A 19469-nucleotide genomic window follows, 5' to 3' on the forward strand; every position below is an offset into this window, starting at 1 on the left:
CACCTGTCATTTTTCTATACAAACATACCCATTTACTGCATTCAACAAAGAGTTCATCGTTCCATTTTAGTTAATTTTGTAGCTGACAGCGATAATTATCATCTCATTTTGTGCCCACCTGGCCACATAACTTATTTGCACAGGTGGTCATCTCATGCCTCCCAGTGCCCAATTTTAAGAAAACCATAAAACGTAGTTTTGAACACCCTGCATAATAAATAATAGCAACAGTGGAATATTGTAAATTCCAGTTTATGAACTGACAAAAGAAAACACAGCTTTACAAGTAAAAAAAAAAAAAAAAACCTACAAAAATCACATCACCTCACCCTACGGGCAACCATGGTGGGATGCGAAAGCATCGCGGAGGGTGCGCATCGAGTTTCCGTTTCGTTTCACTTGGCAACACAACCCAATGAAATTTAGAGAGAATGTATTGAGAAGAGAGGAGACGTTTGTACGAGGTTGTTGCGTCTTTATTTAGAGATCGTACGTTATTCCTAGCGTCGGTGCGCGCGGTATCTTGAAGACGATCCCGAAGTTCGGGGTCCGCTTGCCAACGCTGACGTTTACGTTCGGCTTCCCGAGCCTTCCTCTGCTCCGCGGCGGTGGCGCTGCCACTACAACTAGCGCCGACGTTGACATTGTTCATGGCGTTTCGCACAACGTTGCACGGAGAGAGAATGACGGAAGCACAGCGAACGTGCGCTTTATACTTACCACCCCTTTCCTTCCTTGAAGGTGATCGAACAGCGAAGCTTAGTTAGTTACACTGTGTGTTACGAGTGCAGGGGCGGATCCAGCTTTTTTCTGAGGGGGGGGGGGGGGGTCAGCTTCTGTCAATGATGATGATGATGATGATGATAGTAGCCTTTCTTATTTACCGAAATTTACCGTTTTTGCTCACGATAAACCCGCGTTTTATACGGCTAGAGCAACACCTGTAGCCCTCCGTGGTGGCTCAGTCAGCTCAGGCGTTGAGCACGCGATCGCGGGATCAAATCCCGGCCGCGGCGGCCGCATTTCGATGGAGGCGAAATGCAAAAACGCCCGTGTTCTTGCGTTGTAGTGCACGTTAAAGAACCCCAGGTGGTCAAAATTAATCCGGAGCCTTCCACTACGGCGTGCCTCATAATCAGAATTGGTTTTGGCACGTAAAACCCCAGAAAGAGGAAGAAGACCTGTAGCGAAGCTAGGTATTGGTTTCTCCGAGCTTATAGGAAAAGGACGTTACCCAATACAACCATGTGCTTGGCGGCTGCGCCTGATAATACAAGGTGTTCAAAACTAAGCTTTATGGTTTTCTTAAAATTAGGCACTGGGAGGCACGCGAAGACCACCTGTGCAAATAAGTTATGTGGCTAAGGGGGCACAAAGTGAGATGATAATAATTTTTAATAAGGATAATGATAATAATTTGATAATGATAGATGATAATAATTTAAAATTGAACAATTATTTTTGGTTGACTGCAGTAAGTGCGTATGTTTGTATTGAAAACTTAGAGACAGTCGTGTTTCTAAACAGTATCAGTCGGAAGAATTATTCTAGGGTGTCCGGGCTCCGAGATATCCGACTCCAAATTTCAATTGTCGTACTGCGCAGAATAATCGAGTCGACGCGAGAGCGGTTTATGCTTTGCGTTGTTGTGGAAGAGAGGCATTTTGGACATTTTTAGGGCATTGACATCTTGATGGGTTGAATGTTGTCATGAGATTTGTGCATGATAACACCAAACTTAAAACGGCAGTATGAAATATTCGTTAGCATAGCTGAAAAGGTTTCTGCTGTTGATGGTGCAGTTGTTGCTCTTGATTTCAATAAAACTTGCATTACTTGGAAATCAGCAGTCACTTTATTTGCGTAGCCCAGACAAGGACCATGCCCGGTCGTCTAGTCACCATTACGCACACGTACTGCCCTTCGGCTTCTCCGCTCGTGCCATTATCTCGGCATGGCAGCTGCCGCCATCTTTACAGGCTGCGCGGTCGCGTGTTACGACAGCGGTTACGGGTTCTTAGATTTTTTTTTTCATTTCGCCAGCCGTGAGGGGAAGGTGGACAGTTATTATCTTTGCCAATGCCTCCGCCCCGTTGTCAGACTAAACGCCGCACGCAACAGCCGCGTCACATCAGGGAGGAGCTTTGCGCCGATCCTCACTCTCTTGCATGCGTAATCATGCGAACGACAATTAAAATTTGGAGTTGGATATCTCGGAGCAAAGACACGCTAGAAGAATTCTTCCAAGTGAAACTGTGTAGAAACACGACTGCCTCTAACTTTTGAATACAAACATACACACTTACTGCAAACAATAAAAAGTTAGTTATTCAATTTTGGTTAACTGGGCTGCTGACAGCGATAATTATCATCTCACTTTGTGTCCGCCTGGCCACATAACTGATTTGCGCAGGTGGTCTGCATGTGCCTCCCAGTGCATAATTTTAAGAAAGCCATAAAGCCTAATTTTGAACACCCGGTATATCTAGCCTGTATTGTTTCTTAAAATAAAATTTGGGATGATCTTTTGCAGGTTCGTTATAAATGCGTAAGCACGGGTCCGTCTTTGGAGTTCTGTTGGGACACCTTGATTTCCTTAAGAAGATTCTTTGTGTTCGGCTGAGACACCTTTGTTTGCTTTGGAGGACTAACTCCCGTATTCTCAAACAGCCCTCGACTCGAAGCTGTTACTCCACTCTACCTTGTTGAGCACAGCGCCGCTTCTCGACTGATAAAGACACGACAATTCTCAAGAATTCCCGTGAATGATCATGAAGCTCAGTGACCACTTCTGTGGAGGGATGGCGGTGCCATCTTCTCTCTTGAGTCGTGGTGGTGTGTTGACTAGAGGAACGTTCTTGAATACGGGCGTAATGATCCGCTCCAACACAGCAACCACTACGCTGGTTGTTTACGATATGCAAATCACCGCGTATGAAGACTCACGACGCCACCTACAAGAATAACGATGTGGCGTATTAGCCGAGAGAGAGCGCGAGCCAGCGTCTTCATGTTTTGTTTCCCACGCGACGTCATCCTTTTACACAAGGCGCGCATCTGCTCCCGTTTCTCTAACCACGCGACGCCATCCTAGGCCCGCGCAGTGGCGTTGGCCGCTGACGTCACGCTCCCTCACATCGCAGCCGTGGCTCTAGGCTCACTCAGATAAACGGATCCGCCGGGCTTGAGCCTCCTATGCTTAATGTAGGACAATAAAACTGCGAAGTTACAATGAAAAACTTGTAGCGTACGAACGGCACTGTGCTCGTACTGGATATTGTCAACGTGTAACTGTGATGACAATGAGTACTACAGTTAAAGAAAAGTTGCCTATGCGTAGTTCTTAGTTTAGCTGTTAGTTGTTGTTATTATTTATATATGAACACTTCAGCGAGAGATCTCTTTCATTAAGCGGGTTGGTCGCGGAACCGATGACAGCCAATAAGGCAACCGTTGACACCCCAAGGGGAAACTAAGTTAATCAGGCGCGAAGGCGCTCGAGCGGACCTTCGCGTGCTTGGCAAAAGGGACGTCCCCTTGTTCATTCGACACCACCGACGGGACGAGTAAGGCACGGCAGGCGCCAGGAGGTCCAAGGTGTTCATGAGAAAAAATAACTACGGCAACTTCGCGACACCACACTCCTACGGAATACAACTAAGCTTGTGAGCGAGCTAGCTTTACTTCTACATGGCTGATACCACTGGTACTCGCGAAAAATACTTTTGAAGAATGCTGGTGGCCATATTTTTTTTGCGACAGGGCCATCCCCCTGTCAGCGAGGGGGCGATGCAGAAATCTGAGGGGGGGGGGGGGGGTCAGGACATCCGGACATCCCCCCTGGATCCGCGCCTGGAGTGTTCCTTGTACATGTGTTGCACGTGATGCTACAACAGGAAGTTATATTGAAACGTTACGAGGCGAGAAGAGGCAGCAACTTCCGACGCTACTCGACGAGCGTAATAGTAGTAGTGATTTTGATGAGAGGTGAATTCTCTGGTCGGAACCGACCCAGCCGCCACCAGAGGCCCCGTATGCAGCCACGGACACCGCGCGCGTTCGGCGCGAAGGCTGGGAAACGCGGACGGCGCCGGCAGCAGCTCTGCGCGTTGCCTCGTTGGTGCTGCTACACATCTTAGCTTATGCATCAAAATCGTATGAATCACCAAATCTATACCTTTTAAAAAATCACAGTAACGACAGTCTACCTGACCTCCGTTCACAACAACCGATACAAAATAATTTAAACAAGACACGAGGTTGGTCGCTGAAGATTGCCCACGCTTAAAGCCATGTAGTTACAATGAAATATTGCGGTGGAAACGGCAGAACAAATGTTTCCTTAAAACAACTTCAAGAACTTTGGCCATAGCCTCCTATATACTTTCTGTGCCCGCGCAATCACTCCGGGATGATAAGTGGTTCTTGAGGGAAAGGGAAAGGTTGACGCTATCTTCTGCAGCCCTTGAGGGAGCACGGCTCAGCGCCAAACTCCGATGATAAGTGGTTCTTGAGGGAAAGGGAAAGGTTGGCGCTATCTTCTGCAGCCCTTGAGGGAGCACGGCTCAGCGCCAACCAAACTCCGGGAGCGCCGTTCAACCTACTCTCCTGACCTCCTCGCAGGTCGCCCGCTAGGGGCGCTGCTACCCCAGAATAGTTAAAGCCCCTTGATGTTAGAAAGTAGCGACACTCTCCCCCGCGCGCGCGCTTTCCTCCTCAATTCTCCTCGGATTTCTCCCCCTCACCGGGCCGGCGCGGCGCTGAACCCTTCAGTGGCTCGCTGCAGCCGCATTAGAATCAATGCGCGCGCTTGTTTATTCGGCCCTTTGAAGCGTTTTATGGGAATTTATCCCTTCTGAAACTGTCATGACGAAAGTACGTTTCCGATAGAACGTCGTGACATTTTTTTTGAGGACGCTTCGATAAATACAAGCGGAAGCGCTTCGAGAAAATGAGTACCAAGCAATGGCTGAGCTGTTTACCTCTACGTCGCCACTTGGGTAGTCCGTAACGCGGAGGTGTATTGGGTGCATACAATATAAGCAGCGTAGAGTATAAAGTAGAATTTGGTTCACAATCTTCGCTCTTAAAATGCTCAGAGAAGGTAACCAAGAAGAAATGTGATAGTTTACTTAAAGGGTCCCTGAAACGGTTCGGACAAATTTTGTAGGCGTGTAGGGTACAGCTATAGTAGAACATTCACACCACAATTTAAGTGAAGCGTCACGTATTAAGAGAACTACAAGCGATTACAAGTTACCCTCCTCCCTAATCATGCTTTTCCTCCTCAACTCGTTCGCCGAGCGATCGGGGCTCGACCGGGGCTAAGCTCCGCCTTCACTGGCTCATGCGTCACGATGTGACGTCGCGCGATCACTTCCGGTAGAAGAACACGCGAAGCCTCTCCGACTCCGACCTCTCGGCCGTCGATCCCCATCGAAAGCCAAGCAGCGTGCGTTCTGTTCGACGATTAGTCGCGTCATGGACCCGGAGCTTGAGGAGCGGTTGCGCCGGATGAGCGAAGAGATGGGTTTTGACCCTTATAGCGACACACCTTTTCGCAATCCGCTCCACGCTGACGACGGCAGCAACGATTCGCCACCGCCAGACTCGCCGGATTCTCCTGATGACCCCGACGACAACAACGATCACCGGTAAGCGTAAACACAGAAATTGGAGCTGTCCAGCTTGTTACGGGGAAAATAATTCAAGTTGTACCGCGTGCACTTTACTATTTCTGCATTTACGTTCGATCGCGTTCTAACCGATTTGATTGACATGCTCTCTAGGTTATTTCGCGATGAATGTGTGGTATATATGATAACGACCGCCTCCGATGAATCTGGATGATGCAGGTGCGATTGTGGGCTTTGCGAGCGCATGCCAACGCCCCTTGAGCAAGTGTGTTGCCGTGACGTGGCACAAGTGGTTGAGGAAAGTCCGGACGGTTGCATTACGCAACATGAAGAGTTCAGGAGCGTCTGCCTTAGCCCCGCGGTACTAGGCGCATTGTATTGGGAGCTGCAGGAGAACGGTGTGGCGGTTGAAGGAGAAGTTCACAGGTAATGTTAGGGTTACAGTATATCTGGAACTTGCGGACTACAGTTAGCGGACTCCGATTGCAACCTTGACCGCACCACTTTATGCTCTTTGCCAGGAAGTATCGGTTTTTAGCGTACCGCCTCTTTACACGGTGGATTTGGAAGAGGCTGGGGAGACGCAACAGGGTCGTGTTACCTGCATGCGTCGTATCCGCCATCAGGAGACAGTTCCCGTCGGCCGAATACGTCGGCTTCAGATATCCACCTCTGTAAGCACGTTCAGGTATGACCGAGTTTATCAGATAATTGGCAGAAATTTAATAGCAGATTGTTTGTGCCATCAATGGTGCATTCATAAATGTGATGTTCCTTTCACATCACTTTATGGAATAAGGAGTCCTTTTTGGCAGCATAGAGATATACTACTTTGCCATCAGAACCAGCTAGATGAACGATCATGTTCTAAAGTACTTGAGTTTCCATCAAACCTTTCCTTCACTTTGCTACAGGATTCTGTAGATGTGCCAAAGCTCTCCCTCATAGTTACATGTAGCTACACAATTTTCTTTCAAACCTAACTCAGAAATTGGCACCACATGCAAACACCCACTAGCCGCTTGGCAACAAATATGGTTTGTGCACAGTTGGCGAGTGCTTTGATTGTAGTCACGAGGCCTGAACTAGTTCAATGATTAATATTTTTCTTCTCGATTTGCCCGTACAGGTTATCTGGAAGGTCCAACAAATACTGGCCCTTGGCTTGGTCAAGTCTTTGATGCTGCCCCAAGGAAAGGTGGCTGCCTGACTGCATTAGCCAAGTAGTTCTCTTCGCTTGCCTGCTCGGAACAGAGTGGGGCACATTTCACCAGACGGGTGTTAGTGTGTTGCGGGAGTGTCTCAACACTTTTTTTATTGTGCAAGTACGCCCTGCGGCATAAATTCATGAACATAATAAGGCCTCTTTCCAGGGTTACATGCAGGAGTGGCATAAACATAAACAAAGGACCGTGTGTCCATTGGCAAAAGTCAGGCGGACGGCCGAGTTGTTGGCCCAGGCTACGTAGATGGCACGCATGGACTGTCTGAAGGCCCGGACAGCTTCTGAGAGATGCAGTCTAGTGTTCCCTCCGTAGCAGCTGTGCGACAGAAAGCGCAGGATGCAGGGGATGCCTGAGCACCACCTGTCTACGTGGCCCGAGCAGCCAGAGTCAATGAGGTGCCCACACGTATCCTCATGAGGCCGTCATGTGGTTGCAAAGGACTGACGCGACACACTTCATAGCATGGACCAAAAAAGGCGCAATTTATTTGCAAGGACAATATATAGTCTTGGGTCATGTGTTGCTCGTGGGGCAGTCTGCTGGCCTAGATGTGGAACACAGCTGATGGATCTTCCGTTCTAAGAAAGAACAAAACAAGCACAAAGCAAGAGGTTGAGTTCAGATAACCTTGCCACAGGTTGCAGTCTTCCGGGTAAAATTTCTCATTTACTGGATGGTTCAGCGAACACTTTCAAAAATTTTTAAAGGTCGCCTGTGGCAGTTAGCACAATCATACTTCATGAGCGGGTCTACTCGAAGAGGCGGACATTACTTGCACAAAAAAAATTAAATTGCATATTTCACTAACTAAACAAATTCCCTAATTAAGTTTTTAACTAATTACCTTATGGCCCATATTGCTATTTACAAATCCTAGCCATGGAGTTCTCAATCCGGATCCACTTGAAACAAGTTGTCAGGATGACACCAGTTTCGAGATATTATTTCCCGAACTTTGCGGAGAAATCCACTGGCATTCCAGTTACTTTTATGCTTCAATGCATAAAACGACTTAAGCATTACACACTGATTCCCGCCACTATTTCTTGCCAGCCTCGTTCCATTCTAACTCCCTTTCTTGTTTGACCAGTTAGCGCAGTCTGAGAGGTTGAGGTGACATTTTCTGAACTAGCTGATAGCAAGAGCCTCTGAACATCCTCCTTGCATGTGGCCATAGGCAAGTTGGAGACGGAATGAATCAAACTTGTACGGCCTATTCGCATTCCTGGAAATCGGGTCAGCGAGGAATTCAACTTCACCAACCCCACTATATATACGCACTTCTCAGTGTAAAGTGAGGACTGCATCTTGGATTGCACCAAGCACGGAGCCGAGCATCACACTCTTGCTTAGTTGCGCCACACACTAGGACGTCAATATATATATATACATACACATGGATGTCCTGCAGGTTACCTAGCACTTGGCTTATGGTCATGTGAAATGGTTCTGGGGTGGCGCTTATACCAAATGGAAGTCAAAGAAAGCAGTACCTGGCGAACAGTGTGCTGAAGGTGCCCACTTTCGAGGCACAGTTGTCCAGGGGAATCTGAGAGAAACCTTGGTTGGCGTCTAACTTGGTGAAAAAGCTGGCACCTGCTAATTCTGCTTCAGTGTCCTCTTTGCTTGGAACGGTAGAACTGCCCCCTTTTAATGCACTCATTGACATGACGCGGATCCATCCGCACTCTCAATCTCCCATCTTTTCTCCTTACTGTGACCAGTGCATTCACTCAGTCCAATTGGGTTTCGGTTTTGGCTATGATGCCTTCCGCCTCCATTCGCTACAACTCAGTAGGATAGGATAGGAATAAACTTTATTTGTCCAGCGGTTATGGCTGTTGGTGCCCGGGGCTAGGCTACCAGGGGTCCATCGCCGGAGAAAAATCTTTCGAGATCCTCGGCAATGGCCCTGGCCCGCTGGACGGCCCACTCCTGGTCCTCGGGTGCCTCGCTGAGGAGGGCGGCTTGCCATCTCTTATCGAGGCGCCCCGCTTCAGAGGGTCCTGCTGTTATCTTCCCCCTTCCTCTTGGTCCTTCTTCAGGGCGTTGACATTCCCAAAGTATACGGGCCATACCAGCCCGTTCGTGCTCGCACCACGGGCAGCCGGGCGACGGGTGCAGCCCGGGCCACAGGCGGTGCAGGTGGTAGGGGTTGGTGAAAGTGCCCGTCTGCAACCGCCTCAGGTCGACTGCCTGGGACCTGTCCAGCTGCCCGTGGGGTTGTGGATATGTCATACGTTCTTTCCTGTAGTGTTCAAGAACCTCTCGGTACGAGGCCAGAAACTCCTCGATATCGCAGTCGGCGTCCCCATGGCCCCCAGCTCCGTCCGACGCGATTTGGGTTGTGTTGGTAATTCCTCTGCTGGGGTTCCGCACAACAATGGCGGCTGCCCTCTGGGTGATCGCGTCGCGGCGGGTAAGTTGCCTCGCGACGAGATGGGCACGCTCGTTGTGGTTGGGCGGGATGCCGGTGTGTTTACGTTAGTATTGTTGTCGTCGCGGCTGTTGTCTTCTTTAGTACCAAGCTCCCCGACGTGTGCGGGGAACCATTGAGGGACTTGTTCGTAATCGTGCCGGACATGAAGTCCCCGGCTTTGGCGGTGAGCATGCGCGCCACATCCGCGGACACCCAACCTTTGGTGTAGTTCCGGATCGCTGATTTGGAGTCGCTTATGATCAAGCTATCCTCCGTACCTCCGTGGAGTACCGCGAGGGCTATGGCCATCTCCTCCGCTGCTTCGGCCGACGGCAGCCTCGCTGATGCCGTGACTCGAATCCTTCCCTTCGTATCTACGACCGCCATGGAGAAGGCGGGCTCCGCCGCCGTCGGCCAGCCGTGTCGTTGATGTTGCTGCTGTTGCTGCTGCCGTTTTTGTCGTATTAGTAGTAGTGATGGTGGTGTTGGCATCCCCGGTTCGTCTCGCACATTTCGTTGTAGTGGCGATGGTGGTCGTCGTCCCTCTTCGCCATCAACGTTACCGGCGGGCCGCGGGTACCTGGCTGCATCGACGAAGAGGACGCCTTCTCGTCTTTCGTGCTCCTCGAGGATAGCTGCCGCCCTTCGTTTACGTCTTTCCACGTCATGCGCCGGGTGCATGTTCTTCGGCATGTATTCCATCTGTATGGCGTCCCTGACTTCCGGTAGCAGTGTTTCCTTCAGTCCCCCCGCCTCATGATATCGAATCCCGAGCAGGTCGAGGATTTGTCTTCCCATTTTGGTGCCCGACAGCCTCTGTACGGGTCGCCGTTCTGGTGCTTTCCGGGTCGAGCAGGTGCCCGAGAACCTTCCAGGTGCGTCCCGCGCTCATGTTCCCGTTCATCGTGTCACACAGCTCCTGCCATTCTTGCTCGCACAGGCGGCCGCAATGCATCTCGATCTCCCGGTTGATTTCGGCGATCTTGCGTATCTTCCTCTTGAGTTTTTGCTTACTCGCTCTCCGTTGCATGGATTTATTGGCCGCAAGGAGATGTGCCAGCCGGCTGTCCACTCTGGACGGTTGGGGAGCGTCGTCGTTCCCAGCTCCCCGGGATCTGTCTCCTCCTTCTTTGGGGGATTCTTGTCGCCAATCCGTCCATTCGATCTCATCGGTGGCTTTCGCTACGTCCGCAAGTAGTTCTCTGCACCATTCGCTGATGTCTTCAATCGGGCCCTCCTTCTTGTCTCGTTCTCTATTTTTCCGGAATCTATCCCAGTCCACGATTCTTGCCTTTCGGCAGATGTCCTCCTCGCTTTCACTCTCTCCCACGGTCGCACACAGGATTCTGTGTTCACTCCCCAGGTCCTCGAAAGAGTTCGACCAAGTGACCACGTCCGTGCCCGACCAGACAGAGAGGTCAGGGGATGTGTCGCGGCACACTCCCTGTCCGATCCTGGTGTATGAAGCCGGTTCGTCGAGTACAGTCAGGCCAAGCTCGTCCATCAGTACACATGGCTTTCTTGAATGGTTGAGGCACTCTCCTCACGGGCATAGCAACTGGTCCAGCGCCGTCTCCCAAATTGATCGAGTACGTATACTTGGAGTGTCCAGTGCCAATGAACAGCTTCAAGAATTTGTCACTGATCCATTGCTTCGGGTTCTTGCAGGCTGACACATTGTGAACACGCTGCACCAGTCAAAACGTTTCGCATGCAGCCAACCTGAGCAGTGCCTGTTTCCCTTTCTACATGATAAGTAAACTGTGGGCTTCCACAAAGAGTCCACTTAAGCGTCAACGTAACTGTCCCCAAGTGCTGTATGACACCAAAACTCATCAGCAAGTGTTAATCGGACATAGAGGTCGCTTTCAATCTTTGGTATAGCGAGAATGGCAAGAGATTCAGCTGACCTCTTGTGTCCACTTTGACATTGATTCCCTTGTTGCCATCCTCTGCAGTCACCAACCTGTCATCTGAGCTGTAGATGCCGGCTATTTCAACTGCCAGGAATAGGAAGTCATTTTTTTGGTATCCTTGTTTGGTCGCTCCACCTCTTGCACATTTCGGCACGATCTACAGCAAGCAGCTAAGTGGCTTGGCCTTTGGCAGATTCCACAAGTGTTTCCCCACACCGGGCACCACTTTAGTGGGTGGCTTCTGTCGCAGAACCAACAGCAATGCAGAGGTCTACTTTTCTTTACAATGTCTCATCCCTTGGCGATTCCGTCAATGGCAGTGGAGGTATCGTCATGGTCCTAAACACAAGCCTGGCTTAATGCATCTCAGCCGCCTTGCAGAAATCAATGGCCTTGTCTGATGTCAGCTCCTTTTCGTGCAACAAGCGTGCTCTTAGCTTTTTGTCTGTGGTGCCACAGTCAAGCTGGTCGCGCACCATGAAGTCCTTCGGTTCACCAAAATTACATGATTGTGCTTCCAGCTGCACATTGCGTGAAGATTGCTCAAACAGTTCACCCTCATGTTGCATCCGCGTGCAGAGAGCATGCTTTTCAAATGTTTCGTTACGTTGCGGTTCGCAGTATGCATTGAACCGGTGAACTAGTGCATCATAGTCATCCTGTTCAGCTGGTGTGAACTGAAAAGTATTGAAGACATCAATGACTTCTTGGCCTGCTAAGTGAAGTATAATGGCAGCTTTCTCTGCATTGTTCGCTCCTTCCCAGTTTCCTTCAAGTAGGAATCGCTGAAACTTCTTCCAGCTGTCTGCTGCGTTCTCAGGCAACACGAGGCATTCCAAAGGAGGCAATGCGTCCATACTAGCTCATATTCTGGGAACCCCGCAGGCATCCCAATTCTGACACCATTCTAAGGACAATCTTGCTGGCTGGTTATTCAGACACGTGCGAGCTGTATGGCTTCTTCGGCGCGCTCTGTAAAATCGGTAGCGTCATCTTCTGTATCGCCACAATTATGGGGCAGCATGGCATCAAGCATCGTCGTTACTTCTCGACCGTGGAGAGGACCGAATGGCGTCGTTCTTGTTGTTTCCTGCCGTGTCGTATCATACGAAAATGTGACATATGGCAGTATATTGTCCCAATTCTTGTGTTCCACATTGACGTACATACAGAGCATGTCAGCGAGGGTCTTGTTGAGTCGTTCTGTAAGCCCATTTGTTTGAGGATGGTAGGCTGTTGTCCTCCTATGGGCCTTGCCGCTGAGCCTGAGCACACTTCTCAAAAGCTCAGCTGTGAAAGCGGTTCCTCTGTCTGTTATGACAGCTGTAGCACCATGTCTTATGACGATGTTCTCAATGAAACGTTATGCCACTTCAGCTGCCATGTCACTCGGAAGTGCCTTGGCTTCTGTGTACCTCGTGAGGTAGTCTGTCGCAACTATGACCCATTTATTTCTGCTGGCAGATGTCAGAAATGGGCCTAGAAGGTGCATTCCAATTTGCGCAAACGGCAACACCGGCACTGCAACGTGGTGTAAGAGCCCAGCGGGTTTAGTGGGTTGTACTTTGCGTCACTGACAGTCAAGGCAAGTTCTGATGTAATGCTTCACATCGGCTGCATGCTTTGGCCAGTAATATTTGTTTTTGACTCGTGCCAATGTCCTTGTGTAGCCGAGGTGTCGTGAGGGGGCTTTGTCGGGGCAAGCCTGCAGGATTTCTTTGCGGAAAGTATGTGCGACGTTGCTGGCATCTGATCGTCTTTGTCATCACTATCATGGCTCAATGCAGTGGGGGTCGCAGCAATATAGCATCAGGCCATGTGGTGCCCGCCAGGCAGCGTTGCTGGCCTAAATATGGCGCACAGCCAATGCAGTGGTCTGCAAAGCTCCCTTGAAATGCCAAGTCTTTCATGCTGTCCCAAGGAAAGGTGGCTACCTGACTTCGTTTAGCCAAGTGGTTCTCTTCATGTGTGTACTCTCAACAGACCAGCGCATACTTGACCACGGAGGCGTTGGTGTGGTTCAAATAAATCATTGTGACTGCATTGCGGATGTGTGTGTACACTTGAATTGTACTGTCATGTGGTCTCCAAAGCTCTCTTGACACGCCAAGTTCTTTATGGCTGTCTGAGTGCATTAGCCCAGTTCACACAAACTGTGGTGGCTGTCTAGCTGCTATTGCTTAATGTTGATGCCACTGGGAAGCGAGTGCGCCTTTGTGCGATGAGCTCCTGCTTTGATGGTCTTTCAAAACCAAGTGACATGTAGCACGGTGGAGACTTTTCACAGCTCAGAAAGCTCTCCTTATATGAAGAATGTTCGCAGCGCTCGACCACATCTTGCATGAGGTCATCAACGTATCCTGCATAGTGAAGAGGTGCAGTATCAGTATGAAGTTGTGCGCAAGTGTTCCGCAAGAAACTAAGTTGTGCGCAAGTGTTGGCAACCATTTTTTCAATTTTTTTGTGCATTATCTTTTATACATTAGGATACATTCATACAATAGGATTCTGCTTCCGACGCTCAGCAGAAATTGCTTTTCTCAAATGCAATAGAGTTCAGTAGAAGTGGTCCAGCAGTTGTGTAATGAGAGAACTTCTCAGTTTTACATGTATTCGGATAGATAAATAAGAGTTGACCCAAATTTGTACATTCTGATTAACACGCATGTATTTGCAGCACTCGCCCAAGCATAAACATCTTCCAATAGCCGTAAAACTTGGTCGTCTATAGCACCATGTTTGTCTAGCTAGAAAGAATTGTACACAAAGATCAGCTTCCCTTATCATCCTGCAAATTCATGTTTAGGTCGAACAAAAACCTGTACTGTACATATGTAGAGGTTAACTGTTATATTCTCAGTTCCTGTGAGTACGATTTTGCCAGATTTGGCACATCTTTATAGTTTCATTGGTTTCCTGCTAAGGTCATTAAAAATGCCGCCGCAGGGCATAATACCCCACGGTTTATTAAAACATTCGTTGACGAAACTAGAGCTTTACAAAACAGCAAAAATGCCAAAAATATCGCACTGCAGGGTAATTGCCCTATGGTTGGCAAGAATTTCGTGCACACGTGTTGGTATGTTACAATCTGTCCAGAAATGTTACATACCGTAGCTTGGGTCCTCTTTCACTGTAGTCACAGTGAAGTGGCCTCGCCTTGCCTTGGAAGATTTAATCTTCCACCGCTGCTCTCCATCCTGAGTGAGTGCTTGGTGCCGTGCAGCATTCTCGTTGAAGTGCAGCACAGCGAGCCTCGTTCTAATGAAGAGAGGTTTGAATTATACCCTTGTCTTATCTCTTAGATGTCGAAATTAAAATTACCTCTCTTGCATTCCGTCCACTGAGAAGGCATTGGACTTTGGAGCAAACCGATTCAGCACGCTGTGGAAGGACTCCAATGAAAACGTTTGCACCTCAGGAGAGAGCCGGCGGATATCCTTCAGTAGTCTCGCATTGTCGACAATGGTTTTGAGACGAAGAAATGCAGGTGATGCTGAAACAGATACGTATAACAAATTAAAAATCTTTTTAGCTTTTTATCTGAAGATGTGATGTCCACACTAAGAAATGCTGTGTAGGGCAAGAATACAATTTACAGTAGTGCTTACCTGGTCTCAACCATTCCCTGTCGTCAAGGGAGTCATGGAGGCATTTTTTGTAGGGCCCATCATGGCCATCGTGTTTGTTGCACACGTGGTTGAGCAGGCTTCTCCACATGCTGATGACAAGCTCACCATCACCTTGGCCCATGGCAGCCACCCAGTAGAGGTGGTTTAGGATGCTTTGGATCCAAGGTGTGATAACTTGATGTGTGCGGCTAGCAGCCAGGAGCTTTTTTTTCAGACCTAGAATATATGACAAGGGGTTGTTATTAGATATTTTATTTACTGACACTGCAGTCATAAAGCAAGGGTTGTCGCGTGAGCAAGATGGTTGTTACTAAGCAAGTAACAGTACCAGGTGCTGTATTGACCAATCTGGACCATAAAATGCAATCTTTATGCAAATTTATTTTCATTTTAAGAAACCAACACGCATTCCTGCATGTCACCTGTCCTTTTAGTATGCACACATTTCTAAAGATCACTTGTGATAAGAAAGTGCTCCACCTGCTTAGATGCATTTGTGCAATAGACAAGCATAATTTGCACAATAAATCGCATTGCAACGTACAGGTAGGCAATAAAAAAAATCCACTCTCTTTAATTACTCACTTCACATCACCTGTTGTAACTGAGAAATTGAAGCAGACCTGTAGTAAAGTCTGTAGGAAATCTTGAGACTAGACTCTCTTTCAAGATATGCAGCCTCCATGTGTGCTAAGAAATATGTCGCCGTTCCAGCTTGCAGTTCCTTCAAAGTGTGTCACACAGTTCGAGATTACCTTGGCCACAACAACAAACCATATTTTAGAATATTTTGGGCACAGATGTCGCAAGAATGCCATTGGTCTTAGGATTTAAGCTAGGCAGACATCTAGACATTGCGATCAATCATGCAAAAAAATGTCTGCCTTGTCAGGTAATCCTCTTGAATAGGCTGAATTGTGGTTCATGCGATTCTTGTGCGTGCTATTGTTAAATTGGCCTGAAACCAGGATATGTGCTTACCTTTAGCAACATGCCAAGTATCAAACCAGTGCTTAATCTCTGGCTTCTCCACGCGGCAGTACCGGTTGACACCAGGATGTCGGTCTGTGAAAAGAATGAACCTTAGTGAGCAAGGAGGTTATATAAATCTTCTAGAGTAGCAGCTCCTCGCAGTCACCTACGGGAGTGAGTGAAGCCACAGCGATCATGTTGCTAGCGGCAAAAAAGAGTGCATGCGTCGCATAGGCGGCCGCGGAATACGCGCAGGAGTCAGTTTCATTTGCAGTACCGCAATAATATTTTGAGAAGAAACATCTTTAAGATGTAAATCAGCTCACAATTAGCTGTCTTGAAAAAAAGTTCTGCATCCAGCTCTAGCTGCAGGCTTTGAGAGAAGCTATCAGCGAGACACTTCGCTGTGTTAAATTACGAACAGTCTGTAATGTCATGTGACTGCTCAATATTCACCCCTGAATACCCGCTGGTTGGCAAGGAAAATTTTCAGTCATCTTTTGTAAAGACGTAGTACGCTTTCCAGCAGCAATTTGTGACTATACGGCGCATGAAAACAAGACATTTTGGCACTAACGTTGAGTATATCACCAAACTGGGATCCATTATATGTTTTTCAGCCACTAGATCACATGTAAACAAGAAAAGGTGTGAGGCACATGTAACCGAGAGCAATTGGCACCCACAACGACAGCTTCCCTGCAGCAGCTGCCCGCCCACATCACTAAAAGATTCCACCATGCACACGGCTTCCTTTTCCAGCACCAGCAAATCTCCTCACAGCTCATTGCATGTTGCCATTAACAGCTTCCACCACCAACCCTTGCGATAAGCCTTTTTACTTATCTGTTTCACAGCAAGTGTGTCGTAGTGTTAGAAAAAATGTCTTTTTTTGTATCATTACTGGCAGTGTTACACATACCTTGACCCTGCAATAAGATACATATCCAGACTTAGGGGCAGGGGAGGTTGCTATTTTGGACCTTCTCAATATACGTGGCTAGGCATTTGTTCTCAAGTTGATTACAACAATGTAAATAAGATGCTCTAGCATACACAGCAGCAATGCTTACTGTTTCAGATTGCATCACCAAAATTAAAAAACACAATCTCTGTATGGTACCTGTTGTCAGCGAACGTATCCTGATGCCCAGCTTCTCGACACCCATCAAGCACTTGGCAAGCCCTTGTTTTTCCATAGAAACACTGTTAGGGACTTCAGGCGACTGCACAAATACAGCAGATAGTTTCATAAGAATTTACACAATATGCGTATAGTATGAATAGTAGCACTATGTGTTTACCTCTCCAACTTGCACTTGTTCTGTGTGCAAAATGCAGCCATTCTGCATAGAAAGCACACTGTATGTCATGTACTTGGCACTGTAGCCTGGAGAGTCACAGCGCCCGTCACCTGCCAGGTCGACTTGCAAGCCAGCAAGCTCACTGGCCATTTCAGCTTGCTTACGGTGGAAAAGCTGGAAAAACAAGTGCATAATATATAAGTGCCTAATGCATTGCTACAAAACTGCTACAATTTTGCTACCATAACAGCATCCTAATGTACTGGGGTTGTATTCAGTTGGGGCCATGTGCAAGGCACTGCCAACTAGAAAAAGCAGGATGGTAAAACTGTTCAATGTGAGCTAAAAGAAACACAAACAGTTTCTAAATTTCAACACCATGTACCAGAGTTTGTATTCTTTAGAATCATGATGAAGCAAGTTAGATGGGCCAGCTGGTTACAAGAATTAGGCAGCATGATGTTTCGGTGCAACTTTAGATGGCACAGATTGAGATAAACAGGACAAATGCCAGTGTTGGTCCTCAGAATCCCTAATTTGACATCTAAATTTGCACTGCAAGATCAGGCTCTATGATATCAGACTTGGCAGTCATGCAAGGGCTGTTGGTTGTACATTACGTTGCTAGAACATTACCCTAGGAAAAATTCAAATAGAAATACTTTATTGGCTTCTATAGGTCTCATCTTATTGGATTATGAAATTATCGACTTGATACACTAATAAAACTGATAGCCTGTATTGGTCTATTAGCTTACAGGTGCATTGGTGTTGTATAAAACCATCAGACTATGCCTAAATCATGCTCTAGTTCTTTGTAAATGTGGCCCAGTAGGCGAACCTCGTTTATGGCAGGCAGCAAGTAGGCCCTCTGGTAGTTGTAGAAGGTCCGTTCTGTGATGGTCTGCACGCCGATAGAATTTAGGCACCTCAAGGTCGCAGCCACTGCACAGCCAGAAAATAGCACTCCTGCTGCCAGAAGAATGTTTCCAGCTCCACTCCCACGAACAAGTGGCTGGCTCCTCCACTGGAGCATGTGTTCTTTGTCACACATGCCCTCCACTATGAGCAAAGTGCCCACAACCTTGGAGCTGATGTCGCCTACTGCTTGGCCACAGACCTTGCAGGTGGTGAGCAATTCCCGCAGGCAGCTCTCAAAGACAATGAACTTTCGTTCAGTGTGCAAGGGCTCTTCTACCCTTGTGGGGACTTCTGAACTCTCATGGTGAGCACTGCAGGCAAATGGCATCAAAAAACAAGTCAGTACTTGGGTGCTCATATGTCTATTTGGAATTGTACGATGCATGGTGGCACCAGTTAGTTTGCTACCATTTTGCTCGTTGCAAGACATGCCATCTAAAAGCTGTCTGCCTCGCCTCCTGTGTATGAAACAGAGTTTAGCCACATGCTTCTCAAGAGAATTCTGCTGCCTTTTCGCATCTATAGTTGTTTCCACACATATGGCACTCTAAGTTGCAGTCACTCTAGCCCCCTATCACAGCTTGAGTATCATATAGCGTCTATGAGGGCTATGAAGGGTAAAGAGTTGGATATGTTGGTAGTTCATGTTTAAAAAAAACATCGTGAGGGAAAGGGACAAACGAAAAAAGCCACACACAGCGCTGTTTAAACAGAAGCTATCACTTTTTATCTCCAAAGTAAAAAAAAATTCATATCTTTACTTGGCTTGTCCAAACAATCTCAAGATTACTAACATTTCCAGGTTTTCTACAACAATAACTTGCTTCTACCCTGCCATTTGAACAAAGCATGGCAAATGAACTGCTGTCTTCTCTGGCACGTCATTATGGAATTCTGTACATGATAAAATTAAACCATTGGTATATGTTGACACACCCTGCACGAAATACTCGCTCAATAAGCTATCGGAAGGCAGTCATTAAATTATAATTGCAATCTTTGCTTTCCATTTAACGTTTTCTCGCTTCTGTTCTTTTTGAATTAGTATGTTTGTAAAGTTCCTGACCTTTGCTGATATGCTCTCGCGCTTGTCCGTTGTATTGTGATGTTTTTCTATAATAATTGCATTTGTCCAGTTCTTATGTAAACCTTTTGTGTAGTTTGTTCTCAGATTTTGTTAATACGATTAGCATTCTGGGTTCACTCATGCACTGTTATGAAAATTGTGAGAGATTTATTTTGTTGTGAGTCTACTGTATTTAATGCACAAGATACCTGAAGAAGCTCTCGCTGAATGATGGCACATAGCTGGTGTCTTCTTGAGCTGCTGGCTCGTCTCATCACCTGCACAAGAGTCATCCATCTCCATTGGCACAGGCGTTGAACCACGGAGAGGTCTGAGTCTGCTGGAGCAATGGTAGTGGGGTGCTTGTTTGCAGTGTT

The 19469-nt window shown here is 47.7% G+C and overlaps 2 protein-coding genes across 5 annotated transcripts in view; one reads left to right on the forward strand and one right to left on the reverse strand.

Annotated features, from left to right (window-relative positions):
• Positions 1–19469, forward strand: part of LOC119441134 (juvenile hormone acid O-methyltransferase) — a 71867-nt gene that overhangs the window by 14628 nt on the left and 37770 nt on the right. The gene's annotated exons all lie outside the window — the stretch shown is intronic.
• On the reverse strand, positions 6799–19339 carry LOC119441906 (uncharacterized). 4 transcript variants are annotated; one of them, XM_049661715.1, is made up of 10 exons: positions 19302–19339; positions 17947–18337; positions 17106–17279; positions 16925–17027; positions 15811–15894; positions 14809–15045; positions 14522–14693; positions 14310–14458; positions 8356–13557; positions 6805–7440 (listed from the first exon to the last, which is right to left on the reverse strand). In XM_049661715.1, exons 2-9 carry the CDS (start codon positions 18157–18159, stop codon positions 13364–13366), a joined length of 1326 nt encoding a protein of 441 aa, XP_049517672.1. In that variant the 5' UTR covers positions 18160–18337; positions 19302–19339; the 3' UTR covers positions 6805–7440; positions 8356–13363. The 4 variants fall into 4 exon arrangements, with proteins under 4 accessions (XP_037562499.2, XP_037562497.2, XP_049517671.1 ...); XM_049661714.1 differs by lacking the exon at positions 19302–19339 and having other exon boundaries at positions 6804–7440; positions 17947–18622; XM_037706571.2 differs by lacking the exons at positions 8356–13557; positions 19302–19339 and having other exon boundaries at positions 6799–7440; positions 17947–18620.

The sequence above is a fragment of the Dermacentor silvarum genome, chromosome 2 (assembly GCF_013339745.2).
Source record: "Dermacentor silvarum isolate Dsil-2018 chromosome 2, BIME_Dsil_1.4, whole genome shotgun sequence".
Lineage (NCBI taxonomy): Eukaryota > Metazoa > Arthropoda > Arachnida > Ixodida > Ixodidae > Dermacentor > Dermacentor silvarum.

Excerpts from the sequence above, each read along its gene's own strand:
- LOC119441906 (XM_037706569.2), bottom strand. The coding sequence starts at position 18,456 with ATGTCTTGCAACGAGCAAAATGGTAGCAAACTAACTGGTGCCACCATG. Across the intron at positions 17,280-17,946 it reads TGCTGCCTGCCATAAACGAG|CTTTTCCACCGTAAGCAAGC; the intron begins GTTCGCCTACTG and ends TTGTTTTTCCAG. Across the intron at positions 15,895-16,924 it reads GATACGTTCGCTGACAACAG|ACCGACATCCTGGTGTCAAC; the intron begins GTACCATACAGA and ends TTCTTTTCACAG.